Raw genomic sequence first — 18,769 nt, 5'->3', positions numbered from 1 at the left:
TGCGCAAGCCAGAACAGCGTCGGAAGCCCGGGCCCTCCTCCGCTCACAAGCGGCTTTTTCGCCCCCCTCCGAGAAGGGCGGCAAGTTAACCAAAGCCTCCTCCTCGCAGTCTACCAAGTGTCCCTGGCAGCCTAAGTCTGCCAAGCCCCCATCCGCATGAAGGTCGGGCCCCGGTTCGGGGTGGGGGGGCGCCTGCGGCTCTTTGCGGACTTTTGGTTGGCTCACGTCTCGGACACTTGGGTTCGGGAGCTGGTGTCGTCAGGCTACAAGATCGAATTCCTGTCCCGCCCGGGCCACCGTTTCTTCCCGTCTAACACATGGCTTTCCCCCCTGCGGTTGGCGGCTCTCCACCATCCGCACTTTTGTCCAAGGGGTCACGCGTATTGCGCCCCTGGTTCGTTCGCCCTTGGCTCCGTGGGATCTGAACCTGGTGCTTTCAGTCCTGCAGGAATCTCCATTTGAGCCTCTCCGCGAGATTCCACTTCTGTCCTTGTCCCAGAAGGTGGCATTTTTGGTGGCTTTGTCCTGCAAGTCGCCGTTTCTGGTTCTCCATAGGGACAAGGCGGTTCTCTGGCCTCGGCCGGCCTTCCTGCCTAAGGTTGTGTCGGCATTCCATTTGAATGAGGACATTGTCCTGCCTTCCTTGTGCCCGAAGCCAGTACACAGGAAGGAACGGGCGCTGCATTGCCTGGATGTGGTGCGCGCTCTTCGTACCTATTTGGACGCAACTGCGTCGTTCTGTGAGACAGATTCCTTGTTTGTGCTCGCGGGGGGCCCTCGTAAGGGTCGAGCTGCCTCGGCGGCTACCATTTCCCGTTGGATTCGGAATGTAGTCGTACAGGCGTACGCCGTTAAGGGGCAGGAGCCCCCTTTTCCTGTCACTGCCCATTGCACTAGGGCTGTTGGGGCATCCTGGGCCTTTCGCCATGGTGCCTCTGTTTCTCAGGTTTGTAAGGCCGCTACTTGGTCTTCGGTTCACACCTTTGTTACGTTTTACAGGGTGGATGTGTTGGCATCGGCGGATGCTGGTTTGGGGCGCATGGTTTTGCAGGTGGCTCTTTGAGGGGTTCTTGGGTTGTTTGTTGTTGTTTGCCCATCCCTCAGGGGTTACTGCTTGGTGACGTCCCTACCATACAGGATCTCCGATCTGTTGCCCTGTGTCCTCCAATGATAGGGAGAGAAAATAGGATTTTTGTACTCACCGTAAAATCCTTTTCTCTCCGTTCATTGAAGGACACAGGTCCTGCCCTCTTATATGGGTGTACACTCCTAACTGCTTGTTACTAACTGGAGACGTGTCAGCAAGTGGGGGGTTGGGCCACCAGCAGGGGCCGCCCCTAGGCTGTCTTGTCTTTTTGTTATCTGCCTAGCGTCCTACTCCGGCAGGTGGCGATATACCCTACCATACAGGATCTCCGATCTGTTGCCCTGTGTCCTTCAATGAACGGAGAGAAAAGGATTTTACGGTGAGTACAAAATCCTATTTTTCCCACACCTGTGACATACCAGAACTGTACTTACTTACCTGTGACTTGCCATATCAATTGTGTTGTGTATGGACATACTGTAGGAAGTTGCGTACTTCAATCATAGTGAGGTACCATACTTACCATGCTGCCTTGCTGATCCTCAACTGGCCTCTTGGGGCTCCTACTAAAGTTGTGTCATACACTTCAAAGGTGTCACAGTAATCCTGATTACCCCATTATTCCACCATGGTTACATGATGTTACCGGTCTCATACACATCTCTAAGTTGCTGAGAGAGTATGATAAAGACCGCTCACTGACTAAACCGTTAATTCCGTTACTCCGCAGTTGTGATCCTAGGCGTGCGTTGCAGAGGTGTTACAGATGCAGTTCAAGAATCCTGACCGTTATTTTCTGCAGTAATACTTTTCCCATTTGTTAGGAAAAGTTTGTTCTTTGCACTGATAACAATTTATGTGAAGAAGGTCTCATCACTGGTCATGTGACTTGTTGCGCCTGAGTCAATACACTATCCGCATGGTATACTGTTCTGAGTCACTTTAAAGGTAGCACTCCATGATGTGCCTGCAGTTGCCTTTGTGGCTGCCTTAGCTCTTTCTCTTGTAGGTGCCTCTTGCTTTCGCTGCTCGGCTTTCCAGACTGAACAGTCCTTTTTCCGACAACCAGTCTTTTTTTTACAGCAAAAGCACGTTCTACTTTCTTTGTTTTGCTTTGTGCTCTTATGCACCTTAAGGGATTTCTCGTTTTCTTCATTATGCATATTTTTTTTTTAAAGAATATGTTTTTATTGAAGATAATTTTACATATGAGCAATAAGACAGACAATAAAAAACAATACATCACAATACATCATCTGCACAAGGATGTGATAGCGTGGCACATTATGTAGGTACGTAGTTGAAAAGCCTTAATGACATCTCCCTGCTTGAGAAAATATACCATGTCTGTCATGGCCGTCTGTCTTACATATATATCCTGACCCAGTTTAATTGAAGAGCATTCTCATAATCCAAGGCACTTTGCTAAGGAGCCACAAAGGGAGCCGTAATGTGCGAATCATACTCCGTACCATATAGTGCATAGACTGTATTTAAGGAAAGGAAAGCAGAAAAGAGACGAGAAGAAAGCAAAGTTTGAGGAGAAAAAGGTAAGTACAGGTCATGAGAAGAGGAAAAAGGGAGGCCAGAGATCTAGCCAAGTATAGTACAGATACAGAAGCAGACACAGGAAGAGGGTCCGTCCATTCACAATAGTCTATAAATACTCCTAGGCCCTTCTCTCAGGTGGTCCAGGTCTCTCAGGTGTCAAGTAATGTACGAAACGTATCAGTGGTGCAGAAGTGTATCCATACACTCCAGACTCCATAAAATTGGGAATAGCGATCATATAGCTGGCCTGTGAGCTCCTCAGTCCTACATATGGACTGCATCTCTTCGATCCATTCCTTCAGGTTAGGATTAATAGCGGATTTCCAGTGCCTCGGTATGACCGCCCTACCCGCCAGAACAAAGAAGCGGAGTAAGCCTTTTTTGACTGACTTGTATGATCCCGGAAACAGAGAGAAGGGCTAGCTGTGGGGTACCCTCAATTCTTCTGCCCGTGAGTTTCTCATATGTGGAGAAGATGGGGGCCCAAAATGTGGCAACCCCATCGCAACTCCACCATACGTGCAACATGGAGCCAGGGTGTAAGGAGCACCTCCAGCACAGGTCAGAGGTCTGAGGGTATATAGCTCGGAGTCGGGTTGGACAATAGTACCACCTGGATAGAATTTTAAAATTGCGTTCCTGAGCTCTACTGGCAACTGATATTTTGTGTGTGAAGGCAAGCGATTTATTAATGGCTGAAATAGAAAAAGTACACGACAGGTCCTTAGCCCATTCCACAAAATATCTAGGGGTGTCAGAGAAAAGGTGTTGCAGCAGGAGGTCGTAAATAGCCGTCCGGGCGGCTTTCGCTTGGGAACACACGCATATACCTGCATGTGCAAAACTAGCAGATATCTCCCTTCCATTCCTGAAGAAGCGCAGAGTTGCGCGAAACGTTGAAGTTGCTCTTCCTTACCCCTACCCTTCATTAGCAGTTACCATCGACCACATGATCACCACCTAGGTCTTCGACACCATGACATAGTGGGAACTTGTTGTCATCATAAGTTCTGGTCCTACTACCTGATTGAATCTTATAAGTACTGTCACTTTATGTGAATATATAATTCCAATATACAGTCTATTTTGGTAGTCAATTTGTGTGCAGGGCAGGACCAACAAACCTGCTCACCATAGACCATTCATTCTCTTGTTATTTTTATTTATGAATTTCCTGTTATCCTTATACAATGAATTAACTTAAGTATATATATGCTTGTAATCTAATGGTGAATCGCACTGTTTTTTGATATAATCATGACCATCTGCAATATGCCTTAATCATGTGTCCCAAACTATGTGAAATCTCTGACAATCATTGTGATTACCCTTGTATGAATTCTCAAGGTGGCTATAAGTTGCTTGTGGGTTGGCATTAGTGGAGAATAGATCTGCTCCACCTTCCAACCCTTCAAGCACTACCCACAGAATCCAATACCTATACATTGTGGACACTAGACTAAGCACTATTGTGGACAAAGACTTCAAACCCATCAATTTGGATGAGGAATCATGTGGATCCCTAATTGAACCAGCATTGGTTTCTATATTTTATCATGCTTGTTTGGTTGCTCCCTACCACCAATTGAATCATGTTTTGTTCCCAGGGCCACATTCTGTTCCTAAAGCAGTAATAGCGAAGAACAATATTGTATTTCACAGCCCTATGAACATTCTTGTCAAGGGCCTCTCTGTATGTTAGTATGTTAATCTGGTCATTGGCACTATAATACCAAATCATGTGCGTCCATAAGAACATAGGGTGAATCATGTTGGCTTTGTAAATGAAGAGGTACTGTGCTATGTGGAAAGAGCTGTGTAGGGACTATCTATTTAGCTAAATAATTTTTATCATTGGCTTTGAGCCTGTCTTTTCTCTTTTTAAGATTTATATCAAATAAATATATCTTTTATGTATTTTTCTGTTTGGAGTTGTCATTTATCCGGTGCTTTCAAAACCCCACTTTCTCTTTAAAGAACTTTCTTTGTGTATACCATTATTAGGGGTGTGGCACCTAATATCCAGATACAGGTCAAAAACTTCTTTATTCTATACTCACTCTCAAATGACAGTTAGATGATTGATACACTTTATTTTCAGGCTGTCATCTGTTTTTCTGCTGCACAATGTGACACAGTTTTTTCTTAGAACAGTAGCAGCAGCAGTAGTATTACTGTATGTTAAAACATTTTTAACACAATTTTTTTATTTTAAAGGCTGATTTAATGTCCCGCATGGAGTTTCTAGAGAAGAGGTTTCAGGGCCTAGAGGATGAGCAAAAATTGTTAAGAAGTATGGAACCTGCCCCCACAACAGACACAGGCATGAGTCGAAAAGAGGTTCTTCAGATCTTCAAAGACTTGTCCAGCAACAAAGATTCAGCCTTAAGAGAACAGATTCTGCAGGAAAGCACAGAGACGACAAAGGTATAATAAATGGGTATTTTTACATTTTAAAAACTTTTTATTCGCGATTACAGAAGTTTACAACATTAAAACAATAAAGTAATATCGGAAAATATAGTATCCAGATCTGACAAACAGCAATATTGAGAAAAATCATATCAGATACAGCCAAATTGGCAAAAAATATAAATATCTTTGGTGAAGGAGAAGCAGTAGGAAGAACAATCCTTCTCACGTTGAAATTAATAGAATAGGTGAACAACAATTTGGTCAAATTCTAGATAGAAAAAGAAGGGGATAAGTAAGGTGAGGGGCAGCATCGGTACTTCCAAAATCAGCAAAAGTGGAGTACATTATATGCGGTAGTCTACATGACCAGCAGTTGACGATCAAAAGGAGGTAGGTAATGCCTAATCCAAGGTTCTCAGACTTTCTCAAATTTGACCATAGTGTTAAGCTGCCTTTCTATTAATTTTTCATTTGTAAATATCCAATGGATCCTGTTTTCCACCTCGTAAATGATTAGGTGCATGAAAGTCAGGCCCTTGCAATACATAATATAGTGGCTGTGAGAACATGTAATAAACAGGTATTTTTAATGATTTAAATGCATAGAATTGTGACTACATAATGTCATTTAACTGTACTTATGGGTTTTATTGTTTTAGAGTGCACTGATAGGACTGAGACAGGAGCAACATGATCATCTCCAGGGCATTCTTCAAAAAATTCATCAGATATCCAAGGTGAAGAAAATATATTGCGAGTTGAACTCTCAAAAATGAAAAACAGCCATGGCGGTCTCGGGGTCTGGGCTGATCCCTGTGCAGCTCTCTATCTTCCTACCCTTGTCTTTCCTGTTTGCTCCTCTTTTTCTAGTCCTTATTCTGTTTCACTAATATTTTTTTTTCACAACTGATGGCATTGCTTGGCATGTTTACCGTATCTCAGCATGCCGGGGCCCATTGATACTTATTTCTGTCTGACTGGGTTTTGTCACACTGGGTTTTGTGTACCAAGTGTAACCCTCACCACCTTTTTTTTCTTTTTTGATGGTCCTAAGATTGTGCCAGACTATTGTTGGATCTGTGTCCTTTTGTTGTTTATCCCCATATTGCACCCCGTAGACCCACTAGAGAGTTGGGGGTGCTTTGAGGAGAAAGCAGGGGCACAGACCTCATCGTTTTGATATATAGCAGGATAATGGCTTTAATTTGTATGTATGCCTACCGTATTTGCCGGCATATAAGACGACTTTTTATACTTAAAAACATCCCCTGAAAATCGGGGGTCGTCTTATATGAGGGGTATACAATGTGAACCTTTAGTTCGTTTGGGCCAAGCTGGCACAAAACGAACGTCCCTAATCTGTCAGCCCGCTGGATGTGCGGTAATACTGTATATTCGGTAGCTTCGGCTACATACAGTATACCGCACTGAGCCAATCACGGCCGAGCGATGGACACAACCTCTGCCAATCCGAGCAGTCTTTGTAGTATTAATTAAAAGAATACATCGCTCGCCGTGATTGGCTCAGCGCGGTATACTGTATGTAGCCGATGCTGCTGTACATACAGTATTACCCAGTATTACCGCACATCCAGCGGGCTGACAGATTAGTGGGTGTATTTAAACAAAATGGCTGGTAGACAAGACCCTATCATGGCTCCAGCAAGAAGAAGCAAATATGAAGCCTCGGAAGGCTTCATATTATACGATGAGTATAGCCCAAAACCTATGTTTCAACTGGAAAATTAGGGGATCGCCTCAAAAATCTAGTCGCCTTATATGCTGGCAAATACGGTACATCATAGCTAATGTTTCTGTTGTCTTTTGACAAAGATTATACATATCCTCTGTTCCCTGTTTTTTCTTTCTTTTGTTGTAATGCTGCCATTCTGTTTAACCTGTATTTCTTTTACCAATAAAACTGTTGTAAAAGAAAAACAGACATGGCTCCACATTTTGGCATATCAATGTAGTGATGAGAAAAACATGGGAAGATAAAATCTAATACTAAAATCTGTAAGTGTCACTTTCAGGTCAGATGTAGGCTAAATGTATGTGACATACTTGTGGGAATGTAAAAAAAGTTATGCATTGTCACTGAAGACAGACTGACATTTCTTTCCACAGGATGCAGAAGACCAGATTTTGCAGCTAAGGGCAGAGGTTAAAAGGTAAACAAAGAATGCTACACATACAGTATATCAGTGGATGATTGCATTCTTTGCACCAGTGTGTGGTACTGCACCATAGTCATATCTGTTATTTTGTTGAATAAACTATACACAAATATGTAATTTCTTATTTATATAAGTTAAAAAAACACAAGAGGCAGGGTGTGTCTTTTTTTCAACCTATGTATCTATATATTACATTTTTACTTACTGGGTGACTAGATTGTGTAAAAAAGCCATAGATACCAGTGTGTCTAAAATATTTCTGTTTGCACAGTGCTTCTAACAAACACCTTTGTTTCAAGATGTATATGGCAACAGTAGATAACTGGATGCTGGTTACATTTCTAGTAGGGATGCACCGATACCGAGTATTTGGGCGAGTACTCGTACACGCCCAAATGCTCCGATGCCTAGACCGATACCCGAACTTCCGGTATCAGGAAGCTGGTCAGCGAGTCAATACACACTGCCCAGCTTCCTGATTGGTCGGGAAGCCGGCTCTATGCTCCCTCGTCTCTTGGTGCCGAGGGAGCATGGAGCTGGCTTCCCGGCCAATCAGGAAGCCGGGCAGCATGTAATGACTGGCAACCTAGCTTCCTGATTGGTCGGGAAGATGGCCAATGAGGAAGCCGGCCGGCGAGTCATTACCCGCCCTCCGGCTCCCTGATTGGCCAGAAAGCTGGCTTCATACTCCCTTGCCCCCTGGTGACGGGAGAGCATGGAGACGGCTTGCCTGCTGATCGGGAAGCCAGGTGGCGAGTCTTTACACACCACCCAGCTTTCCAGCTAATTAGCAAGCCAGGTGGCAAGTCATTAAACGCCACCTGGCTTCCTTAATGGGACTTCCGGTATTCCGTATTGGCGAGTACCGGGAAAAAAATATCGGTACTCGTACTCGATACCATGAAAACCGGTATACACCAATCAGTCATAACATTATGACCACCTGCCTAATATTGAGTAGATCCCCCTTTTGTTGCCAAAACAGTCCTGACCCATTGAGGCATGGTCTCTACTATACCTCTGAATATATGCTGTGGTATTTGTCACCAAACTGTCAGTATCAGACCTTTAAAGTGACACTAAACTCAAGAGTTAATTCTTAGAAATGCATTCAAGTACTGTAACGTAACTATTAACAAACATGTAGCTTATTTCTGCATCATTCAGCTGTAGATCCTCAAATCATCTGTGAATTCATACTGACATGGCCTTCCTTTTGGGGCGTAGCTACTTTGGTTCCCCAAGGTCCCTGTGTCTGTTGAAAAGTAGCCACAGCTCCTAGTTTGTTCCCATGATGGACTTCAATTTAGTAAACTAAACTTGAGGTTATAGTCCATCAAAGGGGGTGAGCTTGGAGCGATGACAATTTTACAACATACATAGGGATCATGGGGAACCAAAGTAGCCACCTCCCAGAAGGAAGGATAATGTCCGTACAAGTTCGGAGACTATTTGAGGATCTACATCTGAATAAGGTACAGTTTTGTAAACAGTTAGGGTACTTGATTGCATTTTTAAGATTTACTTCCAGAGTTTAGTGGCACTTTAAGTCCTGTAAGTTGCGAGGTGAGGCCTTCATGGATCAGACTTGCTTTTCCAGCACATCTCAAAGATGCATTATTAGATTGAGATCAGGAGAACTTTGAGGCCTAGTCAACACCTTAAACTCGACATTGTGTCCTTCAAACCATTCTCGAACCATTTTTGCAGTGTGGCAGGGCGCATTATCTTGCTGAAAGAGGCCACTGCCATCAGGGAATACCGTTTACGTGAAGGGGTGTACTTGGTCAGCAGCAATGTTTAGGTAGGTGGTATGTGTCAAAGTAACATTCACATGAATGGCAGGGCCCAAGGTTTCACAGCAGAATATTGCACACACCATCACACTTCCTCCACCTACCACCTGCCTTTCTCCTATAGTGCACCCTGGTGCCATCTCTTCCCTAGGTAAGTGACACACATGCACCAGGCCACCTTCTTCCATTGCTCCGTGGTCCAGATCTGATGCTCACGTTCCCATTGCAGGCACTTTTGGGGGTGCACCCGGGTCGGCATTGGGCACCCTGACCAGTCAGCGGCTATGCGACCCCATATGCAATACACTGTGATGTTTAGACACATTTCTATCAGAACCAGCATTACCTTTTTAAGCAATTTGAGCTACAGTAGCTCTTCTATTTCATCGGACCACACTAGCCAGCCTTCACTCCCCACGTGCATCAATGAGCCTTGGACGCCCATGATCCTGTTGCTGGTTCACCAGTTTTCCTTCTTTGGTCCACTTTTGATAGGTCCTGATCACTGAAGACTGGGAACATTCCACAAGAGCTGCAGTTTTGGAGTTGACCAAGTTGTCTAGCCATCACAATTTGGCTCTTGTTATAGTGGCTCAAATCCTTACGCTTGCCTATTTTTTCTGCTTCCAACAAATCAACTGCAGGGACAAAATGTTCATAGTGGTCATAATGTTATGGCTGATCGATCTATTGCTGAGAGTTGTCAGTGCATAAACATCACTTAAAGAAGTAATAATAAGTGTTTGTATGCATATTCCTAGCATTTGCCATTGTGCATCTATTCTATGTCACTTGTCTGGGAATGTATTTAGCTGTGCCAGAATAAAAAAAATTAGACAACAGAATCATATATAATATTTTCATGGAATTGCTTATGAGAGGAATACCTAGTTTTGTTTTTTCTATACAGTCCTCAGGACAGTTTAAGGGAGAATTTCCTGCAAAATTTAGGAAAATTGGAAACAAAACTCCTACATCTGCAGCAAGAGTTGGTATCTGTTAGAAAGACCCAGGGTGACGTTTCTCAGCAAATGGCAGCCATTCCTGGCCAGATAAAAGGAGTCAGAGATGAGGTGAGTTTGCTATTTTTCCTTTGGAGATTTTTTTTTTTTTTAAACTTGTTTTTTTGAACACTCCTCCAACTGGATCAAGAAGTAAAACCATCTGCATGTACAAATTGCAGTGTTTCTTTGTATTGCAAATAATATAATTGTAGTAATATACATATTTCTCTTATGATCCGTTATTGCATTTACTATAAATATGGCCCCATTTCACAAAAACACAAAGGGCAAAGTCTGTGTGCAAAGAGCAGTAACCATTAGCAACCAGCCAGAAATCACCTATTAGCTAATTTGACCAAGCTTGCTTTGTATTATTGCATTTTACATATGGTCAGTGTACCTTGAACTGCCTAATTAATCCTGTGATTAATTAGAATACACATTTTACCTTTATCTTTTAGAGGATGTATTTATTTAAATCTGTATACTCTGCTACACAGGTTTACTAATGTTTTGCTTTTATGTTAGTCATTATTGTGACCTGGTTTTAGTTTGTTCCCGTTATCCCTGGAGAAAGCAGCACCACTGCTCAACATGGCAGGGGAGTATAACCCCAGGATGTTAGGGATGGGATTCACCCATGATCCTGTTTATTTTCTTTTTTTTTTTTGCTAGATAAGCCATCAGTGTTCACTTAGTAATCTTTTTTATGACTGGTTTCAATTTTGGACATTGAAAACGCCAATAAAATTAACCAAACTGTTCTTTTGTTTGTTGTGCTCCCAATTTATTATAGTGAAGTGTTGTTTCACATGATCAGTTAGCTATTTACCATTATGTGTGCGCCCATTTTTAGTAATGTTTAGCTTAATGTGTCTATGTGTCTGTTCTATCAGGTTCAAGCTCTCTTTCCAACATGGCTCCTGAGTAACTTGGAGAAAGAGAACACTGGTTTTAGTTCACTCTCAGATATCTTCCTCCGCCGGGATGAGCTGCAGAAACCTTTAATGGAACTGGAAAAGAAAATCCTTGCTGTTGTGGCTGCAGACAAGAAGCTACAGGGATCCCATGCTCAGATAACCATAGAGCGGGAAATACAGTCAAGTGGACTGTCTGGATTATCCCGGGAGGTAGGCAAGATCTCACTCTACCAACTCTGACATTTCTTTCTCTTACTTGATTGATCAAGGTTGTACTGCCTTTAGGGACAATACATACAATACACAGGGAGGTCTTTTATCCAAACAAAGTAACTGAAGTTTGCACTTCATCTGTATCTGCTCTTTGCAGATTGCCACAGAGATTAAAGGAGAACCATGAGGTGAGTGCTTTTCACTCACCTCATAGTTCTAGCCGACCTGTGACAATGAGACTGTCACAGGTCGGCTCAGTAGATCGGGAGGTGAGCGAACACATACCGGCGTTCGCTCACCTCTCGATCCTGTCACGGCTCTCTGCCGTGACAGGGGAGGTGCTGCATTGCCCCCTCCCCGCTCCAAAACGCCAGCGCTGACTGGCGGAACGGACGGGGGAGGGGGCGGTTACAGCTGGCTCTGCCTCTAGAACGCTAGTTTGTGTCCTCCCGTTACCCTAAGGAGAACTATGGGGAAAAGCCTTTTAAGTTCTCCTTTTAAGCCAGCTGTTTTATTGTGAGGAAGTAGCTAGTGCATTTACATATGGTCCAGATGTGAAGTGCCAAATCAATGTCCATTTGTTGGCAGAGAGGAAGACATTTACCTTACTCTGCTAATAATCAGCCCACACTTGGGCCACCTTGACTGTGGAGGCTGAATAATATCCCTGTATAGCCAGATCTGCGCATATGTGGTAGTAAATTTAACTAATGGACACATTATACTTTAGATTTGGATAGAATGTTGAGAGGTTAGAATCCCTGTCAGGATTTTTTGCTTCCTGTGTCCCTGTTAGGTGCCCATACACTGCTCGATTCTCGTACGAGAATCGCAGGAAATCCCGCGATCGTACGAGAATCGAGCAGTGTGAACGAAGACGTGCGACCGTTTCTACTGTACAGTCGCACGTCTTTTGTCTAAGGAGCACGCTAGAAAACCAGGCGAAAATCGTACGATTTTCGGCTTGTTTGAACGGTGCTCGGGAGACAAATGCCAAACGGGCCGGTGTGCGCACGCGCACACTGCCCGTTCAGCATTGCGGTCATCGGAAGTCCGCCCCTCGGGGGGGCGGGCTTGCGATGATCGAGAGTACGATCTGCCTGTCCAAGATGGGCAGATCGTACGTTTTTTTAATCACTTTACAACCAGTACAGTGTATGGCCACCTTTAGGGAGATTCACTCTCTCTACATGTCCTGATCACAAATGTCACTGGGAATAAAAGTGAGGTTAAACAGGACACCAGAACAGGAATAGGGAGAGGTTTTTCCAGTGGAAAAATGTGTTCTCGTGACAATTGTCTGAGAAGGGATTCTGCTCATGTTTGAAATATATGCCCCCCCGGTGCAGTCTGCCGGATGACAGGAAGTAAAGTCAACTCTTCCTAATTAGACACAGCAAAAAGGAAACTGACAGTGGTTTTCATCCTCCCCTACACTATCCAAGATAAAAAAAATGGATTTAGATATAATTTATTGATGATTAAAATAGAAAGAACTTAAGGCCATATTCACTCTGTTATGGTGTGTTCTCACATGCATGTTAACATTCATTATATTAAGGCAATCCTCTTACTTTGAATGAGCTGCCATACATTGCTTGGAAATTTTAATGAACTTCGGGGGGAAAAAATTCTTACCCTTGCAGTGGGGCCACCGCCCCCCCAGTGCAAGGGTTAGGCCTTATCTCAGGAGAGACAGGTGCTGCAATTAATTGCACGCAGCACTCTGTTCTTCCCTATGGCAGGACGCGGCTGTATGCTGTCATCCGCACACCCGAACTTGCACATCAGTGCTGGTCCGGTTGTCCGCACTTGGACGCAGACAGTGTGCGAAAACAACAAAGTTATATTCATCCGAAACTCGCAGCCTGATGGTTGTTAGAGCGCTCCCTCCAGCCTGTCTCCTTCTCTGCTCCAGCGATGGTATTTCAAATTGATGTCCTCACGTCCAATACACTGTGTATTGGACATGATGACTCACGAAACCTTAGACCGCTGGATCGGAAGGCGGGAGAAGCTGGAAGGACCGGCCTAACAGCCAGCCAGCTCCAAGGATCGGGTGAGTATAACTTTTTTATTTTTGCACCTAGACAAAAATGAGCACTAAATCCTTGCAGTGCAGGGGTTGCCCCACTGCAAGTGTTAAGACATTTATTTCCTGGAGTTTTTCTGTAATGCACCCTGAATAAATGGCACAGCAATGTACCGCTGTCCGTTTTGTACGTTATGATAACACATTGTCAAACACACATTTTACCATACGTTACCTCAACACAGTCCTGTCTGAAGGTAGAGGATTTGACCACACTAAAGAGATTAAAATAAATACTGAGATAATTTAAAAACTAGATAATAAATCACAATGCTGATATGTAGATTTCTGTTATCTTTTGGAGGTGCAAATTAGAGATTACAGATAGCTTGTTGTATTTACTTCAGTCTGCTTTCTTTGAGTGAAGGTATATATCTTCTCATGCACCTCTTTATTAACTTGTGCGCATTATCTTCTTTGCAGGAGGTGTACGAAATTGTAAATCGTGCCCTACAGAGATATAGTGAGGACCGAATTGGATTGGTGGATTATGCTCTGGAATCGTCAGGTTGATTTGTCTTAAGTTGCCTTAACTATTCATAAAGATGAATCCTCAAATACTGATGAATGTTTTAGTGATTTTTTCCTTCTATAATTACTTTCTCATAGGAGCCAGTGTTCTAAACACTAGATGCTCTGAGACCTATGAAACCAAAACTGCCCTGCTCAGTCTGTTTGGGGTTCCACTATGGTACCAATCACAGTCCCCACGAGTCATCCTTCAGGTAAAAGCATAATGCGACAAAACCTTGAGTAATGTTATTTATACTTCATCTTTAATAATTCCATCGTAATATACACATTATTAAATGCATATAAATTACTTGCATGCAAATATTTACTTTACCTGTGTTGTTACAATTGTGCCTCAAACACTCCAGGAGTCTTGTTCTGGTCTTGTGAATGTTACAGAAATAAAAATAAAATATTTCTCACAGTTTAAATATGACTACTGTGACCAGGAGGAAAAATATTGAATGAACAGCCATTTGAATTTGGGTTGTTTGATTCCAGGTTGGGTCAGCAAGTCACATAAATAACTTTTCACATTTCAGTATTTTACATTTGTATGATGTTCCTTTATAATTACTTTTACTTTGTGTCTCTAAACTTGTTTTGTTTTAATGTTTCCAGCCAGATTCAAACCCAGGTAACTGCTGGGCTTTCAGAGGATCCCAAGGGTATGCTGTAGTTCGCTTGTCTAGTCACATCCAACCAACAGCTGTCACTCTAGATCACATCCCTCGTTCTTTGTCACCAAAGTCAACAATTTCAAGTGCTCCAAAGGACTTTGCTGTATATGTAAGTCTGTGATCAAATGACTAATCCAATAACTAAAACTATATTCCATTTAGACTTTTTTTTAAGATAAAGTTATATTTTAGGTATATACTGAGGCCTTAACCCTTCAAAAAGCTGCACTGCTTTTGACACACACACTAAATAATTATAACAAAAATACGCTTATCTAAGAGACAATTTGTCCAAGTTTCCATTGGTGTATTTTTTTCTTAAAGTGACTATTAACCTTTAAAACGCATTCAAGTACTTTAAAGTAGAAGTAAGGTCTTGTTTTCTTTTTATTTCTACTGCTAGCAAGCAGTAGATATATGGCAAAAAAAATTTTTTTAGCAAATTGTCAAATAGACAATAACTTAGGTCTGCGCCACTCTGTCCCGGCTGCAGACCACATCTTCCCGAGTGGCCAGGAGGAAGTGTGTGCGGGCGCATGCACAGTCCATATCACCTAGAGGGGAGAGGAGGAGAGACACCGTAGAAGTGAATGCACGCAGCCGGGAACGTGCACGCTGGAAAGACTACGTGGGACACTGGAAGAAACAGCAGTCTGTGCTGGATCAGAGAGCGGCACCAGCGCTGGAGGAACTGCTGAAAACAACTGGAAGGAAGATGTGTGGATCAAGAGGCATCACTTAACCCCTTCGTGACTGGAGACGTACAGTGTACGTCCCGTCACAATGTGGCCTAGCGATCCCGTATCTGACAGCTGAAGATAGCAGAGAGGTAGCAGTGACTCACCTCTCTGCTATTCGTTTTGACAGCTGTATAGCCTGGCCTGATGTTAAATGATACATTTCAAGCACAAGATACAAATGTATCTCTGAGTGAAATGTATCAGTTTTGATCGTCTAGGAACGATCAAAGACCTTTACTGAGATCTGATTCTGACATGCTGTCAGGATCAGTCTCTAAGGTTATTAATAGCTGTTCCTAAGTTTGGAGCAGGCTAATAATAACTAAAAATTAAAAAAGCTAATGTATCATGCAGTCATAGTGACTGCTTGATATAAACTGACAAAAACATTTATTTATTTTTTACACTTATTACTGAGCCGACCTGTGACAGTCTCATTGTCACAGGTCGGCTTAGAACTATGAGGTGAGTGGAAATCACTCATGTCATAGTTCTCCTTTAACTATTAACAAAAATGTAGCTTACTTGTATCACTCAGCTGAAGATCCTCAAATCATCTCTAAATTCATGCTGACACTGTCCTTCTTTCTGGAAGGTGGCTACTTTTGTTCCCCATGGTCCCTGTGTGTGTTGTAAAGTAGCCACCCCTCTAACCTTGCTCCTGTTCTAGACTACAATCTCACATTTAGTTTACTAATTTGTTATGAAATTGTAGTCTATCACGGGGGTCAGCTTGGAGTGGTGGCTACTTTATAACACACAGGGACCATGGGGAACAAAAGTAGCCACCCTCCAGAAGGAAGGACAGTGTCTGCATCAATTTAGAGATGATTTGAGGATCTACAGCCTAGTGATTACATTTTACATTTTTGTTAATTGTTAAGGTACGTGAATGCATTGTTAAGATTTAACTACTGAGTTTAGTGTCACTTTAAAGCATAAGTGCAGTTATCGTTTTTGGACACTCTTACTTCCCATCCAGAGCTAAACTAGCCCACACTAACTCCTTCCTAGATGCATACTTACCTCGCAATAGTGTCCGAAGCCTCTGCTGTTTGCATCCGATCTTCAGTGGGCTAGCCATGTCTGTACAGTAACTTCCCATGAGGTTCTATGAGACCATGTCTGGAGGGTCCCTTGCCTCAGGAACAAACGAAAAAAAGGGACACAGCGCTTTCATGAGAATGTGGGGTATGTGTGGGAATGGTCGATGGAGATTGCTGCTCTACAAACGGGGAGAAACCTGTGGACATAGAGATGAGGCAAATGAGAGCGCAAATCCTGGGAGTATAAAGGGTGTAGGGGCAACCAATGTCTGTGTTACAGGTAGAAAGAACAATAACTCATCAAAAAACAAAGCATTCGGGACTTACTTGAGGAGCTGAGGGTCCTGACAGGGGGGGCCCCAATGGGGTTGTGGCGATCCAAGACGTATTCAGAGTATCCCGGGGGTGAAGGGATAGATGGTCTTACCCTTTGAGCTTGAAGAAGAGGATCACCTCGAAACGTGTCGCTCCTTCACCAGTTCTTCCCCAGCTGTTTTTCACTTCCACCCCATCACGTCCTAAAAACACTGCGATCAAGACTAGAGGCAGCCTCTCCACCAGCCCCTCGGCACACACAGCACTCAGTACAAATTGATTTACCATCTATCCCTTCACCCACGGGATACTCTGAATACGTCTCGGATCACCACAACCCCATTAGGGCCCCCCCTGTCAGGACCCTCAGCTCCTCAAGTAAGTCCCGAATGCTTTGTTTTTTGATGAGTTCTTGTTCTTTCTACCTGTAACACAGACATTGGTTGCCCCTACACCCTTTATACTCCCAGGATTTGCGCTCTCATTTGCCTCACCCCTTGCCTCAGGAGACTGCTCCTCAGAACCCCATGGGAAGCTATTGCACAGACGTAAGCAGTGCAATGAAAATCAGCTGGCCTGATTGTAAACAAACAGCGGATAGGTTAGCTCAGAAAGAGTAGGTGCAAAAAAGGATATGTGCACTTTATTTTAATGTGAAACTCCAAGCTGTAATACACAACTGCAGTATTAACTGAAGAAAGGACCAGACTGTGTTCTCTGGCTTGGGTGTCTGGATCACAAAACTGGTTGAATAGAATAAAAATACTTTGCCATGCAGGACAGTTTACATATATACATGTACAGGGCTTGAAAATTTTTAGGGTGTCTCACCAGTCAGTCAAAAATGTCACCAGTCAGCATGACCGGACTATTATTAATGGCCCTAAAATGATTGCCCTCACTCTGACTTTCGTTGTTTTTTTTTAAATTATTATTTTAATATTTGACTTTACATTATTTTTTTGGGTAACTTTAATTTAAAATTATGATTTTTTTTTCACTTAACTTCATTGCTATCACATAGGGGGATAAGAAGCCCCCCATGTGATAGCTAATTTACACAGACAGGCCCCTTTTATGGAGACATAGAACGAGGAGAAGTGATGATCTCCTCATGTGATGATCTCCGGTGACAGAGCCACCTTTGTGGTTGCCGAGCCCTCACTGGACACAACGGGGATCGGCAGAGGGGGGGGGCACACCAGCATGCATTATACAAGCAATCCAGTGGCTCTACAGCTGCCGGACCGGTTGTATGTAAACAGCCAACGCTGGCTGTTTACAATTTTAAGCAGTTTTCCCACTTGGCGTGCATGAGCGTGACGGGTGAGGAGGTCTAAAAACGCCCAAAGCTCCCGGGCGGCCATTTAATTACAACGGCCGGCCAGGAAGCGGTTAATTCCGTGCGAGTTGCTACTCGTCCGGCTACGGCGTCCTCTTGTCACAAACGAGAGGACGAGTTAATTTTCAAGCCCTGTACATGTATGTAGGAAAACTGTGTAGTTAGCCATTTCCCTGGAATTTGTCTGTAAAAGCAGGTGGGCAACTAGTACATTATGCTCATTTATAATAAGTGTAGTATGATAAAAGTTATTAAATATATCTATATACATTCCAGTATATCTATGTCCATAAAGTCAATAGCCTTTCTGTTTTATGGGGCAGAAATTAGAAATGGCACTCACTCCCCCAATCAAATCTTGCTGAGGAATTCCATGGTTAAGAAGCATGGAGGCTGCCACTGCTGACCTTGTTTGTACTTTTAAGAATACTAGTCTCCTGGCTTATCAAAAGGCTTGGATAAATCACTGTTCCAGGACACAGTTTGGAATTGGAATTCACTCTCTTGATCTGCATGTTTATTTTTGTCAGTGACTAACAAACTAATAAATCCAGAGACAGCCAAGAAACTAGCATTTTCAGGTGGTCAGCAATGGAAGACTGCATATAAATTTCAGCACAGATTTCTTTACGTCATGTAGCTTGATAATGGTGCATTAGATACAGCGAATCATTAATGCACAGGTCATACAAAGGAGGAGGAGAAGGGGTTAATGTACATGTCACATATAGTGGAAGGATGGACATGAGAAGGTTAATTCAAAGGATAAGGGAAGATAAGGCATTAATATATAATATATTATACAGATCACTTGTATACACCAAAGACAGGATGAAGATGAGATGTACAGGGGTGGGGGTAAAAAAAAAATATTTCAC

General features: G+C 43.1%; 1 protein-coding gene across 1 annotated transcript in view; it reads left to right on the top strand.

The window, feature by feature from the left end:
- Positions 1–18,769, top strand: part of LOC108802253 (SUN domain-containing protein 2-like) — an 82,812-nt gene that overhangs the window by 23,263 nt on the left and 40,780 nt on the right. The window contains 8 exon segments of the mRNA XM_018574120.1: positions 4,856–5,065; positions 5,713–5,790; positions 7,181–7,224; positions 9,937–10,099; positions 10,927–11,160; positions 13,679–13,763; positions 13,865–13,980; positions 14,390–14,557. Coding sequence (XP_018429622.1) covers positions 4,856–5,065; positions 5,713–5,790; positions 7,181–7,224; positions 9,937–10,099; positions 10,927–11,160; positions 13,679–13,763; positions 13,865–13,980; positions 14,390–14,557 — 1,098 coding nt within the window.

The sequence above is a fragment of the Nanorana parkeri genome, unplaced genomic scaffold (assembly GCF_000935625.1).
Source record: "Nanorana parkeri isolate BGI_ZX_2015 unplaced genomic scaffold, ASM93562v1 scaffold2749, whole genome shotgun sequence".
Lineage (NCBI taxonomy): Eukaryota > Metazoa > Chordata > Amphibia > Anura > Dicroglossidae > Nanorana > Nanorana parkeri.
The sequence above is the reverse complement of the archived record's forward strand: the minus strand, read 5'-3'. Positions and strand labels throughout refer to the sequence as shown.